Source organism: Solanum verrucosum, unplaced genomic scaffold, assembly GCF_900185275.1.
Source record: "Solanum verrucosum unplaced genomic scaffold, falcon-dt-bn FXZP01000280.1, whole genome shotgun sequence".
Classification (NCBI taxonomy): domain Eukaryota; kingdom Viridiplantae; phylum Streptophyta; class Magnoliopsida; order Solanales; family Solanaceae; genus Solanum; species Solanum verrucosum.
This window is the reverse complement of record NW_026019982.1, coordinates 4,302,090-4,328,990: the sequence shown is the minus strand read 5'-3', so window position 1 is coordinate 4,328,990 and position 26,901 is coordinate 4,302,090. Positions and strand designations below refer to the sequence as shown.

The 26,901-nt window shown below is 33.1% G+C and overlaps 2 protein-coding genes and 1 pseudogene across 2 annotated transcripts; all 3 read right to left on the bottom strand.

The window, feature by feature from the left end:
* Nucleotides 1-890: 890 nt before the first annotated feature.
* Nucleotides 891-4,177, bottom strand: LOC125817385 (cytochrome P450 CYP72A219-like; annotated as a pseudogene).
* Nucleotides 4,178-7,511: 3,334 nt separating this feature from the next.
* LOC125817383 (cytochrome P450 CYP72A219-like) lies at nt 7,512-10,772 on the bottom strand. The gene is made up of 5 exons (XM_049496915.1): nt 10,496-10,772; nt 9,483-9,697; nt 9,062-9,294; nt 8,597-8,984; nt 7,512-7,984 (listed from the first exon to the last, which is right to left on the bottom strand). The coding sequence occupies exons 1-5, from the start codon at nt 10,770-10,772 to the stop codon at nt 7,559-7,561; spliced, it is 1,539 nt and encodes a 512-aa protein (XP_049352872.1). The 3' UTR covers nt 7,512-7,558.
* A 13,843-nt stretch (nt 10,773-24,615) lies between these two features.
* Nucleotides 24,616-26,559, bottom strand: LOC125817455 (organic cation/carnitine transporter 3-like). The gene is made up of 2 exons (XM_049496991.1): nt 25,768-26,559; nt 24,616-25,269 (listed from the first exon to the last, which is right to left on the bottom strand). The coding sequence occupies exons 1-2, from the start codon at nt 26,557-26,559 to the stop codon at nt 24,616-24,618; spliced, it is 1,446 nt and encodes a 481-aa protein (XP_049352948.1).
* Between the last annotated feature and the right edge of the window lie 342 nt (nt 26,560-26,901).

Here is a 26,901-nt window from a genome sequence, read left to right as displayed (position 1 = left end):
ACAAGAGCTTCGTTGATACATCCGGAAGTTCGAGTTAGCTATGGTGAGCCTCCTTGTTTCCGGAGGATTTCATTTACTTTTCAGTTTAGTCAGGATGCCGTGGGTCTTGTCCCAACTTCCATCTTTATCAATCAGAGGCTTCATAGATGGTCAGTATAGTTGAGAAGTCTGTATTATTCATTTATTTTACTAAATGTTTTAAAGATTTAATTTGCCTATTTTATGGCGAGTTGAATATATTATTTTTATTCAGAGTTAATATTTTAAGTTAAAGCTTTGTATTTAAGTTATTGATTTTATTTAGTTTTTAAGCTTTGTATGCTTGAATCAGTTTTCCGCTTGTAGTCAGCCAGGATGAGGGTTCGCTTGGGACCAACAATGGTTCTCGAGTGCCGGCCATGTCCAGGGTGTAGGCTCGGGTCGTGACATTTCGAGCTTGTTTTAGCCTTTTTAGGCGTTGAGTTAGTTCCTTGTGACTTTCACGGATGTGTTCAGATATGTCCAGATACATTTATCTCAGGATACATTATATCCAAGTGGATTTGCATATATTTGGGATACATAACAAATCTCACTCGCCTCCCTCGCCTCTCTCCCATCTCGCTCATCGCTCTCCTATGTATCTGGTATCCCAATACATGCGAATCACACCAGATACATACATATACATGTATATAGTGTGTATCTAGCGTGATTCACATATATCTGGAATACATAACAAACTCTCGTTCGCCTCCCTCCCCATCTTGCTCGCCTCTCACCCTATATTAGTGTATCTGGTAGCAAAAATATATGTATCGAAGTATATCTTTCTCAATATATGATAACAAAACTCTTAATTAGTTGTAAGATACATAATATTTTGAAATATTTCCAAGCAAGTTGCATTAAAAACCACACAACATAATTATATTGACTGAAGTGTATGATCTATTACAAGAAAAACATGTTCACACATATAGTTGATGATTACAATGATATAAATCTAATAATAAGTTCCAAATGATCATTTCTCCAACTTGTACAAAATCAAATGAGCACCATATTGAGGTTGAAGCAATAGTCGATGAGGAGCATGAGCATAAGATGGAGAGAGTCCAAAAGAATAGTGTTTGAGAATCATGGCTATTGCCATTTTTGCCTCTAACATAGCAAAGTTTTGGCCAATACATATTCTTGGACCCCAACTAAAAGGAAAAAACACAAGTGGTCCTTTTGTTGCTTTGGCTACTCCATCACTAAATCTCTCAGGATTGAACTCCATTGCATCATCTCCCCATATTTCAGTATCATGATGCAACAAAATTGTTCCCAACAAAAGTTGCACAAATTCCCTAGCTTTGTGTCTTTGGTCACCACTCTATTAATAAAATATCCTGATGGATACAACCTTAAAACCTCATTTAAGATCATAGTCACCTATTAAAAAGAAAAATATCACTAGTGATTAGTCTCATCATGACTATATATAAGGGGTACAAATAGTTGAATATTATGTTAAGAGTATCTTTAGGCTGACTTAACAAAATAAGATAGCACTCTCTCTATAATGTGCGGTTATAAATGATTTCCCTAACAATATATATATTGAAAAATTCTAAAACTAAAATGTGACATTCTTTTTTATACAGACTAAATATAGAAATTTGTATACTTACCACTTTTAGGTTATTCAACTTGTCATAGTCAAATTCATCACTTTCAAACACTTGTAGAACCTCTTCTCTAGCTCTTTCTTGCCAAATAGGATATTTGCTCAATAAAATCATTGTCCACACAAGTAAAGCTGAAGTAGTCTCTTGTCCAGCAAGATAAAATAATTTACACTCTTCAATCACCTCATCAATGCTCATACCAAATTTTCTATGTCCATGTTGTTGGATTTCTTGTAAATTGGATGTCAATAGTATACTCAATAAGTCATCATGTATTTCTCCATCTTCAATCATCTTTATTCTTTTGTTGATGATTCCTAATATCAATGCTCCCACTTCATTAAAGATTTGTTTCATCCTTCTATTTGTTTTTGTTGGTACAAACCTATGGTTAAGTCAAGAAATTAAGTAATATGATGTTGAATTCAAGAAATGTTTCGAGGAAATGATCTTCTATATTCACTTATAATTTGAACAAAAGAAAATGTCTTGATGAAGATTTGATGCATTCTTTTTTGTTGATCTTCTTTAGAAAAGGTCATATAACTAAAATAACATTTATAATAGACTATAAAATCAGTCCAAAGATTCGTAACTTATGAACAAGTTTTTTTGTAAATGACCTTTTTATTTCTCTTGCGACTTATGGACCTTTTTAGATCATGGTGTAAAAATCTCTTTTGAGCTACCAGAAAATCTTATGAGAAAAATGTTAAAACACCATAAAATATTTTATATGAGCAAATATTAGCCTTGTGTATAACGTTGTCTGAAAGGATAATTTTCTAAGGATTATATTTGCGCGACTTTAAAATAAAGACAACATTTAAATATATAGTAGTTGTACCTCCATCCTGGAATGTATAATGAACGTGCTACTTGTAAAAGTAGTCCCATTTGTTCCTTTTGAAGTTCAAAAATCTTTTTTCCTTCTTCATAACTACTACCAAATGCAGTTCTAGAAATTGCATCACTTGTCAAAGTTTGAAGATATGGCCACACATCTATCTCTGATCCTTCTTTCGAGATAATTTCCTTCCATTTCTTCAACAACTCCGAAGAAGTCAATTGAAACGCAGGAAGCATATGCTGCACATAAAGCAATTAATAGCAGAGGCGAATTCAAAATCGAAAGTCAATTGGTTCAAAATAAGTATGAAGTTGTTATATGCGTATATTTGAAATTAATATTTTTATGTATGTACACATAGATAGAGGTGGATCCTGATTTTGAAGTTTATGAGTTTTTACAATGATCTCAAATTAACATAAAATGATAGTTAGATTCATAATCATTTATTTGCAAGTATATTTTATAGATTTTTTTTAATACCAATAAAGGGTATAAACAAAGTGATTGTGTTCACGTGAACTCATACCTTAATTAAGGACTAGATCTATCCTCGTGACAGAGATGGATCCAGGATTATTTGAACTTTATGCTTTTCTAGATTCTAGAATAGCAACTTTAAATGCTAGTCAATGGATTCTAAATTTAGTTTATGTACATATTTACTAAATTTCTTATCACATATACATGATTTGTGTCAAAACTATCAAGTTCTGTCTAATGCTACCTCCATCGTTATACCCACACATAGTTGGAACCGAAAGCAATATATTTAATTCAACCTATGGAACTCACCATAGATAATCAAATGAGTTTTAGTTTATGTAACACGATATCCAACTTTAACTACCTATACTTATAATCTGATGATATCGATGAGAATATCTCACACAAATTGAAAGGACATATAGCTTCATAGTAATAAATAATAATACCTTCAATTTGTCAAGGTGAAAAGCAGGATTGACAATTCTTCTATGTTTGGCCCATTTATCAGCTTCATAGCCAGCAAGCCCATTTGCTGCCAACCTAGTTAATGGATTGCCAGGAGGCTTTTGATAAATGTAATTCTTTGTTAACACTTCTCTTATAAGTTCAGGGTCCACTATAACCACAGCTGGTCTTGGCCCATACCAAGCAAAACAATTCTTACCTACATTTAAATGAAAGATAGTGAAAATGACTTGGACTGATCAGTTTATTCAAGTTTAAGTATCTATTTGTTCACACCTAGAGTTGAAGGGCATGAATGTTAGTTGAAGTCAAGTTAAAGGGAACGTTTATGTGTTATGCCTGTTATAAACTGCATCATTCTAAATTCATAAACTTCAAATTCAACTATTGTATACCTAATAGTAATTAAGGTTGAATACATACCATAATTATTGATGGTTTTGTGGAAGAAGGGCATGACTCTAGGCCAAATCATGTCATGTGAGAAATCAATAGGCTTTGACAAAGCTTCTTTTCCCATTTTCATCATTTCTTTCACATCCCCAAACAAAAACTTGTAAGAATTCCCCTTGAAACCTTGTTGCCTTAGGCATTTCTCCAACTTTTTTGGTTTGAACCAAACCCAATTCAAGATTCTCCATGCCCATCTCAATACTAAGATAATTGCACAAGAAAATAATACAAGACTTAAGTTGTAATAATTATATGGAATCTCCATACTATAGGCTTTATTTGATAGCTAGCTCTTTGTTCCTACTAGTAGTAAATATATATACACTTATATAAAACAAGTGGATGATTAAGAAATTGCTTGACACAGACAAAATGATATTTTATTTGAAGTTGATGAAGCAATACATGTCATATGAGTAAAAATTTATTTGTATCAGGTGTTTACGTCAAATCAATTAATAGATGCACATCATATGTATAAATATATAATAACATCAATTAACCATGATTTATTAATGTCTATATATTCACTCTATTAAATTATTTAACTATAGTAAATTACATCAATTTAATATAAACACTTGGTTCAGATAAGTATTCATGTATCTTCATTTTTTTAATTACAATTCAAAGTCAAATGGAAATAGGGTCATCCTTCCAATGCTTGGTTGCTAAGTTTTAGAAAAAAATATGAAAGTCAAAATGGTTAGCATATGAAATGTTTTTTCCTCCCTTATTCTATTGTGGAAGAAAGATTAATTATTAAATTATTTTATCTTTCCTTGTCGAACAAGGATTATATTACTTCCTTTGTTTAAAAAATATTACATATTTTTCTTTTAAGTTTGTTTAGAAAAGAATGATCCTTTTTTTTTTTTTGGATAATAGTATTTTTTAATTTCAATTTTTTACGCATTATAATAAAAATAATTTTTAGCGGTATTAGTTAAGCGCTATTATAGAATCAATGTCGCTAAAGGCTTTAGGGACATATACAAAGAGTGCTAATTAATTGCCGCTAAAGATACATATTTAGCGGCAATTAAGCTATTGTCGTTAATTAATTGCCGCTAATGATTGTTTTTGATGTAGTGACGTAGCATGTTTAAGGTTACTAGATTAAAAAATATTTTTGATACATTTGACATAACTTTAATTTAGAACCACAAGATTGAAAAAATTTCTTTATTTTCTTAAACTTCATGCCGAGTTAAACTATGTTATTCTTTTTTAAAGGGAAATAGTATTAAATATAGAGATAATTATAGTCTAGTGTTTTTGGGTGATTTGATTTACAAAATAGTAGATAACTGTATATATTTTGTATGATATGCATATCATAAACTTGATATTTTAAATATGTAAGAATTGGTTTTCATATTTTTTTTTTATAAGAAGTAATGTGTAGAATCTTTCTATTATCATTTTGTTTTAAAATATTTTAGGTTTTCTAGTTTATACAAAAAATTGTTAACCTAAAACTTATCCAATTGACAAACAACTTTCGATAATATTATTAAATATAATTCAACAAATTCTTAATTTGCTATTATTATTGCATGAGGCTTACGATATGATGATGTATGTGATTTCAGAGTGATTTTTGATCTTGTTCATGTTTTTTATTTTTGCATTACTTTCATTTTGTTGGTTGAGGCTTACTGGCCCTGGTGGAAATATACAAGTGTCATCACCTCCATTTTTAGATCGTGACATAACCAGAGTTGCACCCCAGCTGGTAAACACAAATTTCCTAATTTTGTTTTTGTTTGTACAATTCGATTAAACAAAAACTTGTAAGAATTTCCATTGAAACTATTGGGTAACAAACCTATCCCACATCGGATGGAGAAGAAGAAATGTACCAATATATAAGTGTTCACCCAACTCCATTAGTATGAGGCCTTTTGGGATGTGCCCAAAAACAAATCCGTGAGGGCTTGACCCAAAGCGGACAATATCATACTAAAGTGGAGTTAGGATGGTGGTACGTGCGGTCCCAACAAGTGGTATCAGAGCCCATGTTCGGGTGTGTCGGAGTAGTGGACTGTGTTTTGTGAGAAGTTTTCGATGTGACAACAAGACCAGAGATCTGCAGGGGTGCCTTGTGTCGAAAGTCTTCCTGGCAAAGTGGTGGTCCAGGCGGCGTGTCCCGTTATGTGGTAATAGCGGTGCAAGATGATTTGGCAGATCAGATGGTGTGACCTAGCGATTGGAGATCTGCGGTTGATGCCTTGTGTCGAAAGTCTTCTTGACAAAGTGGTGGTCAAGCGGCGTGTCCCACTGGTCGGTAGTGGCGGTGCAAGATGGTTAGCACAGATCAAATGTATCATCGTTGAAGGGGAGGTTACGAATTGTGTGGTCTTGGTTTGAGGGGAGGATTGTTGGGTAACAAACCTACCCACATCGGATGGAGAAGAAGAAATGTACCAATATATAAGTGTTCACCCAACTCCATTAGTATGAGGCCTTTTGGGATGTGCCCAAAAACAAATCCGTGAGGGCTTGACCCAAAGCGGACAATATCATACTAAAGTGGAGTTAGGGTGGTGGTACGTGCGGTCCCAACAGAAACCTTGTTGTCTTAGTTGTTTCTCCAATTTTTTTTGGTTTGGAGTAATGGTATATCTCAATGTATCTAACTTAAAATATGGTATAAAATTATTAATTAGTGGGAATATATGTAATTATTTGAAAAGTATAGGTAAAATTAGTATATATGATATGGATGTATATCTAATAAGATAGTTTAACCTTTTAATTATTTTTTATTTGACCCACGAACAAGCCCAACCCACATTTCTTAAGCCACACTGGCCAATGGGCTTACTCGAGCCAATCTAAAAAGTCTTGTTCTTAAATAGGCTCCAAAATCATAGCCACACCCAACCTTATCAAATCACGAGTTGGACTTGTCCTGTTCAATGGGCCTAGCCAATATTGTCGGCTCTTGATATATGAATAATATCAAACAAAAAAGTCTTTTGAATGATATGATTTCATTAGTCAATTTAAATTACACAATCCAAAATTCAGGGGGAATAAATTGGGTGAATCAAAATGGACTGAACTAACAAATGGGTGATGAGTATAATTCCAATTCTCTTAATATCCTCATCATGAACAAGAGTAAAAACCATCTTTTTTACAACCAAAAAAATAGACTGAAGGTTCAAAAATACACCTAAAGTATCCTGGTTTTTAAAGGTTTTTACTCAAAATATCAGATGTTTCCTTTTCCTACCTGAGCTATTACTAATTATTTATCAAAGCACACCTCAACTATCAGTTGTTCTCTTTTATTACCTGAAATATTACCATCATTCAAGTAGGACAAGTGAACAACCAATAGTTAAAGCGTATCGTATCTCGATAAATATTTTGTGATAGTTCATGTAGGAAATTTGCACTCTTGATAGTTTAGGTATGAAACTCAAAAAACTAGAATTCTTTAGGTGTGCTTTTGCTCCTTCAATCAATAAAATATAACAACCCAATACCATGTAAACAACAAACAAAATAGTGGTGTATATTAACAAAAAAGTAAACTAATGTGGCTACAAGAAACTCCAACAACAAAAACATACTCAGTGCAATCCCACAAATGGATTCGAAGGATAGAGTATACACAAACCTTATCTGTATTCTATAGCTTGTTTAGAATTAGTTGAGCACCATATTGAGGTAGAAGAGTGAAAACTGAATAAGGAACATGAGCATAAGATGGAGAAACTTCAAAAGCAAATTGCTGTAGAATCATAGCAAGTGCCATTTTAGCCTCCAACATAGCAAAGTTTTGTCCAATGCAATTTCTAGGTCCCCAACTAAATGGAAAATATGCAAATTTCCCTTTTGTTGCTCTATTGACTCCTTCACTAAATCTCTCTGGATTGAATTCTTCAACATCTTCACCCCATATTTCTTGGTCATGATGCAACAATATTGTTGGCAATAGGAGTTGCACTCCACTTGGTATTGACAAATTGCCTAATTTAGTTTCTTTGTGTACCTCTCTACCCATCAAAAATTTTGGTGGATACAATCTCAAAACTTCTTGGATAATCATGGTTACCTGTATTAAAGTAGAAAAACAACCATCTTAGAAAGAGTTGCAGACAATGTAAAGGAGGTCTACACTATCAAGCTAAGTCACCAAAAATATTGATATCTATAAGCAAGTCCATAAAAGTTGAGATTCGTAATCTGAAAAATAAGACATGTTATCTGTTGCAACTAGTGAAAATACACCAAGAGTACATATATGCCAAATCTTTTCGAAAAGGCTTATAAGGTAGGCATCCAACAATGATGTAAATGATATTTACACAATTAGGCTACTTAAAAGGTAAACTTGTACTCGTGTGAGCTATAGGTCATTGATGCTTGCACCAGGGTAGCTTGCCTATATTACACCCCGGCCCCTTTGTGCGGCCCTTCTCAAACACTGTGTGAACACGAGATTCTTCGTGAAAAGGGATTTCCTTTATGCTACTTATCTTATGATAAATTAAACACTAATTGATAACCTGATAAAAATGGTAAACGAGCCAACCTACTATCAAATATTGAACTATTCTTATAGTCTAAAAATACCTTTATATTGTCGGTGTATATATTAAATCGGTATTTAAAAAGAGAAGAAAGGATGATATGCAAAAACCTTGTAGATAGATCATGAACTTACAACTTTGAGTTGATTCAACTTATCATAATCAGGTATGTTGTTGCCAAAGACTTGCAAAACCTCTTCTCTAGCACGAGCTTGCCAATCGAAGTGTTTGCTCAATAAAATCATCGACCATACAAGCAAAGCTGAAGTTGTCTCTTGTCCAGCAAGATAGAACAATTTACATTCTTCAATTACCTCATCAATACTCATTCCGAATTTCTTATTTCCATGCTCTTGGATTTCTTTCAAGTTGGATTCCAATAATATGCCCAATAAGTCATCACTATTAGACGTCTCCCCTGCTTCAATTTCATTCATTCTCTTATTGATTATTCTCAATACTAGTGAACGTACTTCCTGATGTATACGGTTCATCCTTCTCTTTTCTTTGGTCGGCAGAAACCTACGATTCATTAAAAATATTATGAATATAGCATTCAATCACAAAAAGAATTTTTCATGAATATGAAGGTAACTTACCTAATGTAACTTGCCTCTGTCTCTTTTACAATAATTTTGGCTAGTTCTTGTTGAAGTTCATGTATCTTTCTACCTTCTTCATAGCTACTTCCAAAAGCTGTTCTTGAAATGGCATCACTTGTTAATGTTTGAAGATATGGCCACACATCTACCTCTGATCCTTCCGTCGAGACAATTTTCTCCCATTTGCTCAACATCTCACAAGTAGTCAAATGAAATGATGGTACCATATGCTGTATATTTTACATTGCATTAGAGACAAATTAACAATCAGTATATACTAGAGTTGGCATACTGACAGTATAAAGAACTTTTACACTAACGGTGACATGTCTTATTTCATAGATTACTAATCTCACTTATTATGAACATTTATCTTTTAGAAGATCCGATAGTGTAAAGTATCGAAGCTACATCAAACCTTCAACTTGTCAAGGTGAAAAGCAGGATTGATGATTCTTCTATGTTTAGCCCATTTATCTGCTTCATAGCTCAAGATTCCTTCGGCTAGCAGCTTCGTGAGTGCAGGGGGAGGTTTCTGAAAAATATTACTCTTCGACAAGATCTCCCTTATATGTTTAGGGTCCATGATGAGCATTGCTGGATTTGGTCCCAACCATATAAAAGAATTCTTACCTACAAGTAAGTAAAATCTCATTAGTGGGAAAAACATCCAAGAGTTGTTGAATTCTCTTAACATAAGGGAAAGTTTAGCGTAGCAACATAGTTGGATTTCGGTTATCATCTATGTTTACTTGTGCTTCAATTATCACATTATTGTCATTAATGTTCTTTATAACATCGAAGCTTTGTTGAATTCTCTTAACAAAAGGAAAGTTTAGTGTAACAACAAAGTTGAATTTCGTTATCACCTATGTTTACTTGTGCTTCAATTATCACATTATTGTCATTAATGTTCTTTCCTCTCTATGTTTTGTATTGTATTTAGAGAATATATTTTTGTCAATCAATCTAAAGCAACTATCTCTACTCTGTCCCGTTCAATGCACTACCACAAGAAGTTGGAACTATACCATTCTCATAATCAAGATTAATTATATACAATCTTGTGCTACAACCGTACCGATGACATGTCCAATTTCCATCTTAGATTGTGAACAAAAAACTTTATACTTATAATATAAGATCCGATGATTTAATGTTCTGTATATAAACTAAAACTCTATACACTAAATCATCTACTATCAGTAGCGGAGCTAGGATTTTTAATAATGGGGTTCAAAACCTGAAGAAGTATACACACGAACTAATCGAAGGGGATTTAACATCTACTATATATACATAAAAAAAATTTAACCATGAATAAATAGTATATATTTTCCAGGGCATAAACGAATAGATGATCTATTAAAACTGAATAAATAATCATTAGCTAAATGTACGGTTAATAGTATATATCCTAACAACACTCACCATAATCAATGATTGTTTTGTGGATAAAGGGCATGAGTCTTGTCACAATATCGTGTGAGAATTTGATAGGCTTGGACTTAGCTTCTTCATCCATCTTCACAACTTCATTCATGTCTCCAACTAACAACTTGTAAGAATTTCCCCTGAAACCCAACTCTCTCAGGCATTTCTCCAAACCCCTTGGCTGCAACCACAGCCAATTCATAAGTCTCCAACTCCATCTCAAAAAAATAACTAAAATTATAGCAGATGCAATTGTAAGTGAAATGTGTTGCATCTTTGATTCTTTCTATGATGATAATAGATTGGAGAAATGGGCTTGCAAAATCTTGAATTTATATGCAGAATGATAGTAATAATAATTTGACAAATAAAAAAAAAGAAGTGTTTCATCTTTGACTAGTAATCTTGATTGCCAAGAAAATCAGACTTTTCATCTTTATGTTCTGTTTTTATGTATTAAGGTTGAAAAGTAAAGTAGTGTCGACACCTTTCGTTGAAAAATTACGATTACCTATAGTTCTATGTATATTAATGTTGACACAAGGTAAAGAATTAGTGTAGGGGTTGAGGGGGTTAAGGTGTTCTGGCTGAAGTTTTGAAACTTCAGCTTCATTTTTAGACGACTAATTATGTTATCCAATTTTGACATTCCTTAATAAAAATTATGATTTTGCTATCAATATTAAGTGTTAATAAATGAATGAATTATTAATTCGTTCAAATTTAAATTTTGGCTCCTCTTGAATATCTATCGAATGAATTAGAATTCCTGTTTCATGTCACATAAACTCCTAAAACATTTATTTCATCTGTCCTAATTTATATGACTTATTTTCTTTTTAGTCAGTCTCAAAAAGAATGACACATTTCTATTAAGTAATAATTTAACTATAAAATGTCTATTTTATCCTTAATGGAATAATTTACAGTCACACAAATTTTTATCATTAATTTTGAACCATAAGTTTTTAAAATCTTCATTTCTTTCTTAAACTCCGTGCCGAGTCAAACTACCTCACATAAAATCGGACGGAGGGAGTAATAGGTTATTATTAATAGACTCACAAAGGTAAAAAGAAGAAAAGTCTAAGATGATATTGTTTGCTAAGAAAATTACTTTTTGTCACGCCCCGAGCCTACACCCTGGGCGGGACCGGCACCTGGAGACCATTGCTGGCCCCAGGCGAACCCTTGGCCTGGCTTTCTTAACTCAGCGGAAACCTAACTCGACAGAATAACTCAACGTCATACAAAGACATGAACAACTTAACTAATAAAATATGGCCCAAAGGGCAACTCGAGCCTCAAAATAGAATATTTACATATATATATATATATATATATATATATATATACATATACATGGATGAGAGACTAAAAAATAACTGACTGACTGACTGTCTATTGAAGCCTCTAATATACTGAGATGGATGTGGGGACAGACCCCGCAACATCCTAATAGAACAAAGCTAAGTACACAAAATAATTGAGTCCTCCGAAACGCAAGGAGGCTCACCACAGACTCTGGAGTGCTCAGCTGGATCAACGACGTGCAGGATGCTGATCCGGGGTACCTGTATCTGCATCATAAGACGATGCAGGCCAACTGGCATCAGTACATGGAATGTACGAATATGTGAGCTGGAAAAGCGGAACCACAACTTAAGCTTGAAAGGAGAACAAGAGATCACTTACCTTGACTCTGAACGACTCATATACATAACTGGACTCAAAGTAAAGCAATAAGACACGAGCCACACATATAAAGCTTGTAAAAGAATGTAAACGACTTAGATCGTTAAGGATAAAATGACAACAAACTCCACTTTTCTTTTATAAATATAATACAGCTTTTGTGGGAGGTTCTTTAACCGACAACCACCACTACGAGCCTTAGTGATGATACAACGTTTTACCTCACGTTGCCAAATGACCATCCTATACCTTGCCATCGATATAGGACCTTACTTTTGCTTAGTGGATCCACTAGCCTAATCTTACGTGATCATCTAAAAAGAATGATACGACAAGTCCCATGTTGGCGCATGGTTCTTATGGGGAGTTGAGTTAATATGAACTCGTATCCCCAATTCGGTGCTCAATACTACTCCCAAAAATACTTTGGCTCATGCTTTTAAAATAACTTCTTTCTTTGATTGAGATAATTACTCAAAACTTTAGCCCAAAGGCTCCTTTGGGGAAAGAAAACATGATTCCCTTCTTATTCAAATATAATAGCATTTACAACCTCCTTTGGGAATACTTAGTTCCCTAATAGCTTTCTCCTTTTTAAAAAAAAAAAGAGAACTCAACTTTAAACTCATGACTTAGCTTGAAACTAAGACTCTTACTCGACTTGAAACTTCACTTGACTTGGAACTATCTTTCCTTGAATCGGAATTATGAATTCAAGGTGTTCGATCACATGTTATGGAAGGATTCTTGAACGCTTAGACGCACTTTGGAACGTCGAAAACAACTACAAAACATAGGTGAATTACTTTGGAACATGCATGAGAAAGTGAGAAAAGAAGAGGGGAAACTTGGCTGAGACTTCAGATTTCTGGTGACACAGATAGGACTTACGGACGCCATCGACGGACCGTAGATGGACTTACGGTCCGTACTGCAGGTCCGTAGATTGCGTCAGAGATTTTCCCCAGAATTCATTTAAGAAAAAGACCAAGTGTTGACCTACGGTCCTGACTTACGGTCCGTAGGTCAGGCCACGGACCGTAGGTCGTGACCGTAGATCGATGCCCCAAAAACCAACTGCTGTTCCGATTGACGGTTGACCAGTACGGACCGTCGATCGATCTACGGTCCGTAGGTCAGTCCCGTAGATGGGGATCGACAGCCCAGAAATTTCTGCAAATCGATGGTGGATCAACCTTTAAAAGGGTCATAGCTCTTAGAATCATAATCCCCTCAACATACAATAGGTTTCAACTTAATGCACAACCCAATCAAGCCTCACAACGAACAATAACTTCAACAACCTCAACAACAATATCAACAACAACTAACAACTTCGACACTTCAACAACAATTCCCAATCTTTTCTCAAAGCATAGAATAAACTTGGTGTGTGTGAGGGAAAGGATCAACCCACACGAAAAACTCACATACCTTGACAGGGATCACCCCCGACGAAAATCCACAATGGTCTTGACAAATCTCCTCTTTCTTCTCTTCTTCTTCTTCTCCTTCTTCTCTTCTTCAATCTCAAGAACCCTAACTCTTTCTCTTCAAAAAAAAATGGGACAAAAATGATCCAAAGATCATCCTAATACAACAATATGAGCTCAAAAGAATTGGCTAGGGAAAAGACTAAAATGCCCTTAATGATTCCCGGACGGATTTCCTTGTCAACTGCCCAACTTTCAAAGGTCATAACTCCCTCATACGAACTCGGAATCGAGCAAACTCGGTGGCGTTGGAAAGGTCGTTCCACGAACTTTGCAACCATAACTGGAATTCCACCTAACTCATCCTGAGCTAGAATTTATGGCTGTTCAAAGTTGGCCAAAATTTCACATTTTCCATACTTAGCCAAAATTTCCAAAACTTTAAATTCTTTCCAAAAATGAAAATTTCCAATTCTAAGCCTCTTCAATTATTTCATATTGCCGGATGTTACACTTTTCCTCTTTGTGTTCTATTTTTAAAGGTCTAGTTAAAGCAAACCAATCAAAGAATCACATATCACAGTTATTAATATAAAAAATAGTAATCAAACTTCCTAATTTTTTTTTCTTTTTATTATATATTAAAATAGTTACAAAGTTTGTTCTATTATAATAGCGAAGTCATCTTAGGTCACATATCTCAACCCCCAATAGATAAATCAATTCATCAAATATCATTTAATAATTAGTAATTTTAGCTCAAATAAAGTTGAGCTAAAACAAATGAAAGATTGAGATAATCCTCGATTCATTTTTGTGACATACTAAGAAGCGACATTCGCATTTTGAAAATTATAAGTACCATTTAATATGACGTTACTAATGGATCCATAAAAAATTAACCCTAAACAGATTAGTTAGTCACACATATTTTTAAAAAATTATAGATTAATACACATAAAAAAATAAGATAATTGTGAATTTTTATTTCGTGACACATAAATTTCAAAAAATTAGTGACGTCCGCCTTTCGAAAATGTGAGTAGCATTATATAGGTCGTCACCAATAAAATCACAAAATTTGAGGTCAATCTGAGTCGGTCATACATATTTAAAAAATTAATAGATTAATACACACATAAAAAAGGATTTTCTTGAATTCTTATTTCGTAATACATAAGCACAAAAAAAAAGTGGTGTCCGCCTTTAAAAAATAAAGAGTATCATTAAATAGGCCGCCACCAATGTACCTCAAAAAAATTAAGCTCAAACAGAATCGATCAAACATAATAGTAAAATTCATGGACATTACACAAGAAAAAATGAGATAATCTTGAATACATATTTTGTGACACAAAAATTCCTATAAAAGAGACGTTCACCTTTTGAAAATAAGAGATATTATTTAATAGGTTGTCACCGATGGATCCACAAGAGTTGATCTCGAATAGAGTCGATCACACATATTCCTAAAAATTCATGAACTAATTATAGATAAAATTGAGATTTTTTTGAATTTCTTTTTTTGTTTCACATAAGCTCCAAAAATAGCGACATCAGCCTTTCAAAAACAATGAGTATCATTTAACAGGTTGTCATCAATGCACTTACAAAATTTAAGCTCAAATAGACTCTGTCACATATATTTCTGAAAAATTCGTGGAATAATACCACAAAATACTGAGATAATCATGAATTCATGTTTTTGTAACACATAAACTCCTAAAAAGCCATTTAATAGGTCATCACCGATTAACTCACCGTATTTAAGCTTAAACAGATTCGGTCACACACATTTCAAAATATTCATTGATATATATGCACAAAAAGTGAAAAAAATCTTGAATTTTGACATATAAATTTCAAAAAAACGTGACATTTGCCTTTTCGAGATAATAAATACTTCCTCTATCCGTAATTACTTGTCCACTTTTGAATTTGCACATCTATTAAGAAAATAATTAATGACATAGTGAGTTTACCATTTTACCCCTATTAATTATGAAGTGGATGAAAAGTTCTACATTTTTCAAAGTAATTAGTCATTTAATTGAGGGTATAATAGGTAAAAAAAATTATCCTTTCTTGATTTGTCAAAATGGACAAGTAATTAGGGACAACTATAAAAGGAAAAGTGGACAAGTAATTAGGGACAAAGGGAGTACCATTTAACAGGTTTTCCTCAATGGACTACTAAATTGTGAGCTCAAATTTAGTTGGTCACACAGTTCCAAAAATTCATGGAAATTACAAACTAAAAATTGAAATTTTCATGAATTTCTATTTCGTGATTCATAAACTCCAAATAAATTGTCGTATTCTTTACAGAAACAATGAGTAACATTTCATATATGATCCAATGCGGACCAACAAAAGTGAAGCTCAAACATAGTCAATCATATATACATTTTCTGAAAAACTTATGGATTAATACACATGAAAAATCAAGATAATTCTGAATTCCTTTTTCAAGAGACATAAACTACAAAAAAAATAAAATCGCCTATAAAAAACAACAAGAATGATTTAATAGGTCGTTACAAATGAACGCATAAAAATTAAGCTCAATCAGATTCAGTCACACATACTTGGAAAATTCATAGACAAAATACACAAAAATTGAGATGATTCTAAATTCCTATTTCATGACAAATAAACTCCAAATTAAAAGGCGAAATTCACCTTTCAAAAATAATAATTATCATTTAATATATCTTCACAAATTCACCCATAAAATTTGAGCTCAAACAAAGTCGATCACACATATTCTGAAAAATTAATAAGCTAGTACATATGAAAAAAAATGAGATTTTCTAAATTTCTATTTTGTGACACATAAACTCCAAAAAAGCGATGTTTGCATTTTGAAAACAATGAGTATCATTTAATAGATAGTCACTATAATGGACCCACAAAATTAGAGTTTAAATAGAGGCGGTCACACATATGGAATAATACATATAAGAAATCAAGATAATCGTGAATTCTAGTTTTATGACACACAAACACAAAATAAATGACATTTACTTTTTGAAAACAAATAGTCTCATTTAAGCTCAAATTGAGTCGCTCACACATATTTCAGAAAATTCATGTACGAATACACGGGAAAATACTAAAATAATCCTAAATTCTTGTTTCTTTAACATAAACCCCAAAACCCCAACATCCTCCTTTCAAAAATATTGAATATGATTTAACAGTTTGTCACTAATAAACCTACAAAATTTAAGCTCAAACAGAGTCAGTCATACATATTTAAGATAATTTATAAATTAATACACGTGAAAAACTAAGATAATCCTTTAATCTTATTTTGTAACATATATACTCTAAAAAGTGACATTCACCTTTTGAAAACAAAAACTATTACTTAATAGGTCGTCATATTATAACAACATTTCACTATAATCAGCGCCGGCTTTATGCTTTGGAAAATAAGACTTTTACCTTTTGGGGGCCCCAATTTTTTATCAAGAATAAATTATGGGTTCAAATGTAGAAAATAATGATTATTTATTATAAAAAGTATATTTTAAAAACTATATTATTGTCACGCCCCGAGCCTACACCCTGGGCGGGACCGGCACCTGGAGACCATTGCTGGCCCCAGGCGAACCCTTGGCCTGGCTTTCTTAACTCAGCGGAAACCTAACTCAACAGAATAACTCAACGTCATGCAAAGACATAAACAACTTAACTAATAAAAGTATGGCCCAAAGGGCAACTCGAGTCTCAAAATAGAATATTTACACATATATACATATACATGGATGAGAGACTCAAAACTAACTGACTGACTGACTGTCTGACTGTCTATTGAAGCCTCTAATATACTGAGATGGATGTGGGGACAGACCCCGCAACATCCTAATAGAACAAAACTAAGTACACAAAATAATTGAGTCCTCCGGAATGCAAGGAGGCTCATGCTTTTTAAAATAACTTCTTTCTTTGATTGAGATAATTACTCAAAACTTAGCCCAAAGGCTCTTTTGGAAAACGTGGCTCCTTTCTTACTTAAATGAAAAAAAACATTTAGAACTTCTTTGGGAAGTACATAGTTCCCTAATAACTTTGGAGAAATGGACTCGACTCTTTACTCCTTACTTTACTTAAACTCTTTACTTTTGACTTGACTTGAAACTCTTAACTCAACTTGAAACTTGAAACGACGTTAAGACGTTCCATAACGACTCTTGAAAAGCTTTAAAGACTTGCTTTGACTTGCTTAACTTCTAAGCTTGGTCCTAACTCCACTTGACTTCTAACTTCACTTGACTTGATCCTAACTTTCTTGAATTTAATTATGGATTCAAGGACTTGATTGGTATTTGGAAGGACCCATGGTGTTTAGGAATGATTTGGGACAGCCAAACTAAAGAAAATCTTCGAACATAAATTCTGAAAACAGTGGAGTCCGCGTCCTGTCCGCGACGCGGAGAAGATTTTGTTCACAGAGGGAACAAGTCCGCGACGCGGACGTGCTCCTCGCAAGCTGCCCGACTTACTCCTTCACGTCTCCAACTCTAAATCCTCTAACCTCAAGGGTTCCAGCCCCAATCACTTAGAAACATAATATCCCTCAACATTCAATAGAATACCACTCAAAAACACAATCCAATCATGTTCCACAACCCACAATAATTCCAACAACAACAACAAACAACTTTAACAATATAACCAAACTTTTCTTAATGGATAAAAGGGGCTAGGTGTGTGGGGGAAAGGATCACCCACCACTAAAAGCTCACATACCTTGATAGGGATCACCCCCGACGAAAATCCACGATGATCTCCTTGCTTGATCTCCTCTTCTTCTCTTCTTCTCTTCTTCTTTTCTTCTTCTTCTCTCAAAACCCTCACTCTCACTTCTTTTTAAAATGGTAAAACTGATCAAAATGATCAGCCTAACACATTTATAAAACCAAAATAAAAGGCTAGGGAAAAGACCAAAATGCCCTTAATGATTCCCGGACGGATTTCCTTGTCAACTGCCCAACTTTCAAAGGCCCTAACTCGCTCATACAAACTCGGAATTGAGCAAACTCGGCGGCGTTGGAAAGATCGTTCCGAGGGCTATGCAACCATAACTGGAAATACTTCTAAATCATCATGAGCTAGAAGTTACGACTGATCAAAGTTGGCCAAAAACTGACCTTTTCCATACTTAGCCAAAAAATTTCCAGATTTTTAAATCCTTTCCAAAAATGAAAATTTCCAATTCTAAGCCTCTTCAATTATTTCACATTGCCGGATGTTACAATTATTTTACCCACTTTAGCATTTTTTATACTTTGTTAAAACTAACAATTAATAGTGAAAAGTGTTGAACGAAGTGAATTACAAATTCTTTATCATTTCTTTTTAAATTAAATTTTAGTTTCAAGCATTACTACAAGCATATTAAAGTGGGATATACCAAGTCATCAACTTTTTGAGTCAAATTCTATGGTTCTAACTCTTATCTTTATTTAATATTTGTCAACTTATTACTTATTGAATTGTGTTAACAATTCATATAATAATAATTGCCTCACTGAAAGGATATTTTTCAATGTTGAGTTGATAAAATCTTTCCTAAAACTAATAACTGAAAAAATAATAATAAATACTAATAATTTTTATCTAAATAGTGTAAGAAAAATATTTTTTGAATAAATAAATATATGAAGTTTGTTTATATTTTAGGCCTCGAATTGAAATTTTACTTTAGGCCCCGAATAACGTTGAGCCGCCCCTAACTATTGTAACACCTCGTATCCTAAATAAACCAAAATGCAGATTTTGAGAAGTTGCAGGTGCAACCTACGGTTGCCATCCACGGACCATAGGTCAGACCACGGTCTATGGTCTGTGTCTGTGGATCAAGATTCCTTTACCCAACCTCTGACACGAACTACGGTGGACCAGCACGGACCGTCGTTCAATGCACAGTCTGTAGCTCTAACCGTAGATGAGGGTCAATAGCCAGTTAGAGGAAAATTATTGATTGGGTCAAATTCAAATGGTCATAACTCTTAGCACAAAATGAATTATGTGTCTCATGACTCTGATATGATAGATAATTGAATCCTCTTTCCAACGCCACTAAGTTTGCTAAAATCCAACCTCCGAGTAAAAAGTTATGCTCGTTTTAGTGAAGACCTGCCGGACAGACTTGACCGACTGACCCAAACGACGGACCGTCGTTCCTTCCGTGGATGGGCTTCGCCAGAATTAAGTTAGGGTTGTTTTGGTCCTTTTCCTATTTCATTGGACCCCTAAGCTATGTCATTTAGACCCTAAATTTTGAGGTTTTAGTCAATTTAAGCCTAGAAACATAACTAGAACTTATCTAAGTCAAATCATTAATCAAAACTTAGAAAATTAGAAGCAGGAGAGGAGAAAAAGGTCAAGAACCCTAGTTCAAGAATGCAACAAGTTTTCTTCAGTTCCAGCCTAGAAATTAAAGGATTTCTCCGTGAAATTTGTCACCAGGTATGTGGGATTTCACTAGTGGGTTTCCTTTCGCCCATTAGGTCCCTAGAATTCAGTCAGTTTCTTGATTCCATGATTATGAACAGACCTAGGGTTTCTAGAATTTCAACAGATCATCATGAATTAGTTATTTAAATGTTCCAAATCAGATTATCATGTTTATACTCAGTTTATTGCATGAATTTCAAAACCCTAGCTATGTATTTCTTTAGTTCTTGAATTACACATGCTAGGTCAGATATTTCAGTTATTCAGTTATACATGCCTCATTTTATGAATGCATCATTATCAGATTAATTGTTGCATTCTCAGATTGCATGTTCAGTTTTGAGCTATCCATTATATACAGAAACTCAGTCATAATGTGTTAACCACTTAATCTATTGGGAATAGCATAATACCAAGTTGGACTAGGGTTCAGCGTACCCATATAGTCCCAGAACTACGAGCCACGTAAGTGTAAGTCCCCTCTGTGGGCAATATCAGTTAGTGATCACACCAGTCATGCCTCTACACCTTTGGCCAGGTATATTGGGTCCTCTCGATGTGGCGTATACATCGGACTCCACATTTGGCTCATGTGGTTTTATTGTCAGTTATTAGTAGCTCCCACAGTTCACTCAGATTCTATTGCATTGACCTCATTTACAGTACAATCAGTATTCAGTTTCAGCATGTTATAAATTTGGTCATTGCATTCAGTTATCTCAGCATTCAGTATCTATATCCTATTCAGATTATATCATTACTTATTTGCTTTGTTCAGTTATATGTTATTTCAATTGTACTTTATCCTGCATGCTCAGTACCTTTCAAGTACTAACGTATACGTGCGCTACATCTTCTTGTGATGTTGGTTCAGGTTCTTAGGATCCAGATCACGCTTGGATCGATTCCCAATCTCCAGTTCAGCAGAATCAGTAGTGAGTCTTCATTCTCCGAGGACAATAGTCATGAGTCTCTTTTCAATATTATTTTTAGTACTTTAGTTTCAGTTTTGCTAGACTTAGCTGGGGCCTGTCCCAGCATTTCTAGTCAGTTAGTGGTTATTTTCAGACATAGATAGATTCAACTTAGTATTGAGTTAATATCTTCTTTGTATTAAACTCATCAGTTATCATTTACCTCAGTTATAGTATATGGATATTCCCCATCGTTTTCATTTTATTTATGATTATGCTTCCGCATCAGTTATTATTATCTTTAGTATGCTCATGATTATGCCAGCAGAGGAATCTTATAGTACTGAACATGCATGATTACGATATTATTTCTGTTGAGAGGGGAATGAGCATTCCTCTACAATACTCTTTATAAAGTTACCTCTCTATAATAATCATATAATATAATTAATATTATGGCATTAAAAGTTGTATTTGTTTTGTTTCTTGCAATGCTTTTGTTTACAAATGAGAATAATGGTGAGAGTACCGTTGGAGACTATGCATTGTGTTTGGAAAGTGTTTTACTGATCGAGGGTGCTTTCTTAGCCTTACCTGCCAGGCTGGGTGTGCTCTCTTTGGTGTTACGGGTGAATCAGTTAATAAGGTAGAAATTCAAACTCGCGTTTGTAATGTTGGATGTTCTCTTGGTCATTGTTACAAATTTCTCATCAACAAATACGGTATGTTATAATGATGTTTTTATTTTATGTATAGACGAAGTGATTAGTGATGATCGATCTAAAATCGAATATATTTCAGACATACATGCTCCTTAGTCCTAATTACTCGTTAATTTTGCAGATCATGACAAGTTTGGAAGTTGCATGACAAGTTGCAATGAGAATTATTGTATTAATGACAATAATAATATTGCTCTACCAAAAGCTTAATAAGAAACTAGTATATTGTGTTGTCATAAATGATACTATGTTATGTACTAAGCTACTAATTAAATACTTTTGTGGTTGTCATGATTTTCTAAATTATGTAATCGTTATGTGTGTTGGTTGAATAAAAGTCCATCTTTTTAATATTCCTATATATTCAAGCACGAAAGAAAATGGCTGCTGCGTATCGTTTTATAATAATCGTATTGAATTGTGTATAGTATTGTATTATATTGTTTTAATTAAGATTATAATGTTTGAATACGATAATGCCACACATATATAGAATATGGCATATTTGTTCTAATCATGACTTCTACTTAATTCTTCTATCACAAGAAGTCAACACGATCAGAATGTTAGAAATCGAATGAATTAGGTGAGAATTATTGAATAAAATTATTAAAATAGGTACAACAAATTATTATATCCAACAAATATCCAACGAAAACTATCTACAAAAAATCTAGCCTAAACAGGTACAACAAATTATTATAATGACCACAAAGAATATTGTGTCATCTTTAACACTATGCTATGTACTAAGCTAATAATTTAAAAAATGTTTTCTTCTCAAATAGGCATTACGCAACACAAATTTAAATTAGTCGAGATTTCAAAATGAAATCAGACACCAAATAAATGTCACGATCTAAATCGTTGTGAGAGACACCCACACTAAATTCCCGATGGAAGAACCAATAGCCAACTCAATATGTAATCAGATAAACCATTAAAGGTAACAGCTAATACATAGTACATTTTTGTTTTTATCTTATATATTGTTTTTTAATACCTTAGAATAGCTAGGGTCGTTTGGTAGAGTGTATTAAAAAAAATAATGCATGCATTAGCATTGTGTATTATTAATACCTTGTTTGGTACTCTTTTCCAACCTATGTATAACTAATGCAAATTAGTTATACACTCTATTGTGTATTAAGGTGTGTAACCATGGATTTCTAGGTATTAGCAATGCAATGGTTTTAATGCATGCATTAACTCAATTAAAGACTCAATTGCCCCTCAATACTTTTTTATATCTTTTCCACCATAATAGTGAAGGGTATCTTTGCAAATAATTTTTTTAATGCAATGCATTTTATTTTTAATGCATCAAATTAAACAATGCATAAAAATAATTTATGTATAATGGGTATGCATAATTAATGCAAGTATAACTAATACATGCATTACTAATATATTTTATTTAACATTATTTTTATACACTCTATCAAACGATATAGTACAAATATTTCCTGACTAAAGTTTCATAACCATACATGATTAAAATATTATGATAATAATATGTTTTTAAACTTGAAGATAATAATTGAAAGTTGACCAAATAGTGTTTGAACATGTATTTAATAAAAATGGATTTTTTTGAAGTTTTGTGAGTGAAAATTATTGCTTTTGCTTAGGAAAGTCAATGATAAAAAAAAGTAAACACACAAAGAATTTATGAGAAGTTTATACATATATACATCTAAACCTCGTTATAACAATCATTGATTATAACAACATTTCATTATAATAACCTATTTTTTTAGAGAACCGATTTTTCATGTGATATTTGTACTTCTCTATAGGGATTGTATAGGGGTTTTGCATTGCATTTTTTATTTTATATTATTTTTACCTATAAGAAATCTGAAAATAATATACAAAAGATCTATAATGATTATTTTCATTAATTCAAATTTTAAACCATTTCTTGAGATGACGAAAGTAAAAAATAATTGAGGAGATAAGAAAAAAAGAAGAAGAAGAAGAAGGGAAATGGCAATCATATATAGGATCACTGATGCATCAATCACTTTTATATGAGAAAATTGATCAGAAACATCTAGAGCTCATCCAAATATTTTATCCTATATAAAGGTAAGTTTGATGCATTTGTCTGTAGAAATTTCTCATTTTTGGCTTTCTCCACATACCTCATATACTTCAAAAGTAGACCCCAACTCAATCAGTTATTACAGTTTAATTCACTTTGTTACAAAATAATAAAATCAATTTGATTTCTGATTTGGGTTTTTGATTTACCTTAACTGTTTTTCAATTTTTAGTTTCTACTTTTGCGTCTTTAGTGTAATTATACTTTATCATGCAAAAAAATTGTCAACAACAAGAACAAACTCAATGTTATTTCATCAAGTGGAGTCTGAAATTGAGCGAGGTGTATGCAGACTTAACCTCTACCTTTGTGCGATAGAGAGACTGAATCTGATAGACCTTCGACTCAAAATTTTATTGAAAAATTGTCAACAACAAGGACAAACTTGTGATTCCACAAGTGGAGTCTAGAGTGAGTGAGGTGTATGCACACTTAACCTCTACTTTTGTGGGATAGATAGATTGAATCTTCAACTCAAAATTTCTTTGAAAAATTGTCAACAACAAGAACAAACTTAGTGTGATTCCACAGGTGGAGTTTGGAGTGAGTGAGATGTACACAGACTTAACCTCTACCTTTGTGGGACAGAAAGACTGAATTTGATAGACCCTCAATTCAAAATTTTATTGAAAAATTGTCAACAATTAACAAGAACAAACTCAATATGATTCCGTCTGGGGTGAATGAGATGTACACAGACCTTTGTGGGATAGAAAGAGTAATGAATCTGGTAGACCCTCGACTCAAAATTTTATTGAAAAAAATGCCATACTTTTGATTAGCAAACAAATACACTTTCCTTGTACTCCTCTTCATCCATAGTATCACTCAATGTCCTTCCTTTAGTTTCTGGCAAACACAACACAAACAATCCACAAATTGCTATACAAATCCCAAAAACTCCATAAGAAAACCATCTATTTTTCCTCCCAAAAGCTACCAACATTGGACTAATTGCACCACCAAGAACCAATGCTTGTCTCACCATTGACACTGCTGAATTTCTAACACATGTTGGAAACAATTCCACAGTGTAAATTAACAAAACATTAAAACAAGTACATGCACTAAAAAATGAAAAAAGTTCAAACCCCATTTGTAACACTTTAAAATCATCATTTTGTACTATTACACAACCTATGCTACATATTCCACTTAACATAGCAAATACTAATAGTGATTTTTTCCTAGTTAATTTTCCAATTAAGAAAAATGTTACTATTGATGCTGGTAATTCTGATAGTGCATTAAGTGTAACACTTAGGTATAGATTAAAAGGTAAATTTCCAACACCTAATGGCATCCCATAATATACCATTCCTATACCAAAACCAACCAACATAACCGATATAAGTCGTCTGAAAGCCCAATTTTTTTCGATCAACATCTTGATAGCTGAGTAGAGATTGATTGTTGATGACTCGTTCAAGTTCTGTATTAGAAAATAAGATAAGTTACTAGCTACAACATGTAAAAGTTTCATACAATGACGATATATTTAACTTGCTCAAATTATAGTTTAAGCACAAAAAATAAAATAGAGAGGGGTTTGACACATTAATGAAGAAGTACTCCCTTCATTTATTTCAATTTGTTTATATTAATTAGTTTGACGCCTCCACAAAGTTTTATGAAAAGAGCGAAGGATAAAAAATACACCTCAAGTATCTTAGTTTTTCAAGTTTCATTCTTGAACTATCACCAATTATTTATCGAAACACACTTCAACTATCAGTACGATGGTGATATTCCAGGTATTAGGAAAAGGGAAACAACCGATAGTTCATGATGTGTGTTTCGATAAACATTTGGTAATAGTAATTAAGATAGAATATTGGACATAAAGAGTATGAGTCATTCTTTTTTAAAAGGACTTAAAAAGGAAAGTAAAACAAACAAATTGAAACGGATCTAGGGAGTAATAACTTACATTATCATATTCTTGATCTTCAAATTCAAAAAAGGAGCCAAAGAAGCTCAATGTCAAGCTACTCCTTGTTGTAATACTTTTCAAAGTTGACACAAATTCCTCTTTGTTTCCTCTTACATAAAGCCATCTTGGTGATTCACAAACCAAAAAATGTACCAAAATTGAGTACAAAATTGTTGGAAGACATGTCCACAAATACAACACTCTCCATGAAGACTCTTTATTCAAAAAAGCAATAATTGGCAATGATAGAAAACCAATAGTAAAACAAACAAAACCAATTATACCAATTTGTCCACGCCATTGATTTCCTACTAACTCTGTTGACAAAACAAGTGCACAAGTCCCAATAGTAGCCCTTCCAAATCCACTCAAAAACCTCAAAAATGAGTAAATCCAAATATTTGTTGAAATTGATGTAATGATTCCGGCAACTGACATGACAAGACATGAAAAAACCAACATGTTTTTTCGTCCAAGTTTTGTGTCAGCTAAAGTGGATAATACTAAACCTCCAATAAGACAACCTATGAAAAACGAAGACGCTGGTAATCCACTGAGAACTGAACTCACACCTTGCTTCTGTAACGACCATTCATTAACGGCATGTGTGTCTGTAAAGACACTAATAAATGTTTGTTGTGCATCGAAAACCCACGATAGAGATACGAGGACAGATTGTAACAATTGTGCCCATCCAAATTCACCAATGCACCTTTCTATCGTCTCATCGAGCGTTTTCGATGTATTTTTTCGATTTAATAACAATGGTTCATATGATTGATCACTCATATTTTTATTTTTTTTGAATTTGTGTATACAAATCAAAAGTGTGTGTGGATTTTGAGCACCTTGATAACTTAGTTTATATATGAAGAGAAAAAACACTAGTTGCATTTTAGTTTTTAGTTAATTGAGGTCCCACAAATTAGGCAAGACAATACCAGTAAAATTATGATTTGCTGGTATTCAACATTTAGATAATTTCATAAATTATTAATTTGTATTCTTGAAGGATCATATCATATTGATATCATGTGTGAATGACAAGGATCTGATTGGACTTGATCCTTCAAACAGAAAGGGATAAAAAAAAATATTTTTAAATTATGTAAACTTGAAGATAAATGTTTT

Excerpts from the sequence above, each read along its gene's own strand:
- LOC125817383 (XM_049496915.1), bottom strand. The coding sequence starts at position 10,772 with ATGCAACACATTTCACTTACAATTGCATCTGCTATAATTTTAGTTATT. Across the intron at positions 8,985-9,061 it reads ACAGAGGCAAGTTACATTAG|GTTTCTGCCGACCAAAGAAA; the intron begins GTAAGTTACCTT and ends AATGAATCGTAG. Across the intron at positions 7,985-8,596 it reads AGTTGAATCAACTCAAAGTT|GTAACCATGATTATCCAAGA; the intron begins GTAAGTTCATGA and ends ACTTTAATACAG.
- LOC125817455 (XM_049496991.1), bottom strand. The coding sequence starts at position 26,559 with ATGAGTGATCAATCATATGAACCATTGTTATTAAATCGAAAAAATACA. Across the intron at positions 25,270-25,767 it reads AAGATCAAGAATATGATAAT|AACTTGAACGAGTCATCAAC; the intron begins GTAAGTTATTAC and ends TTTCTAATACAG.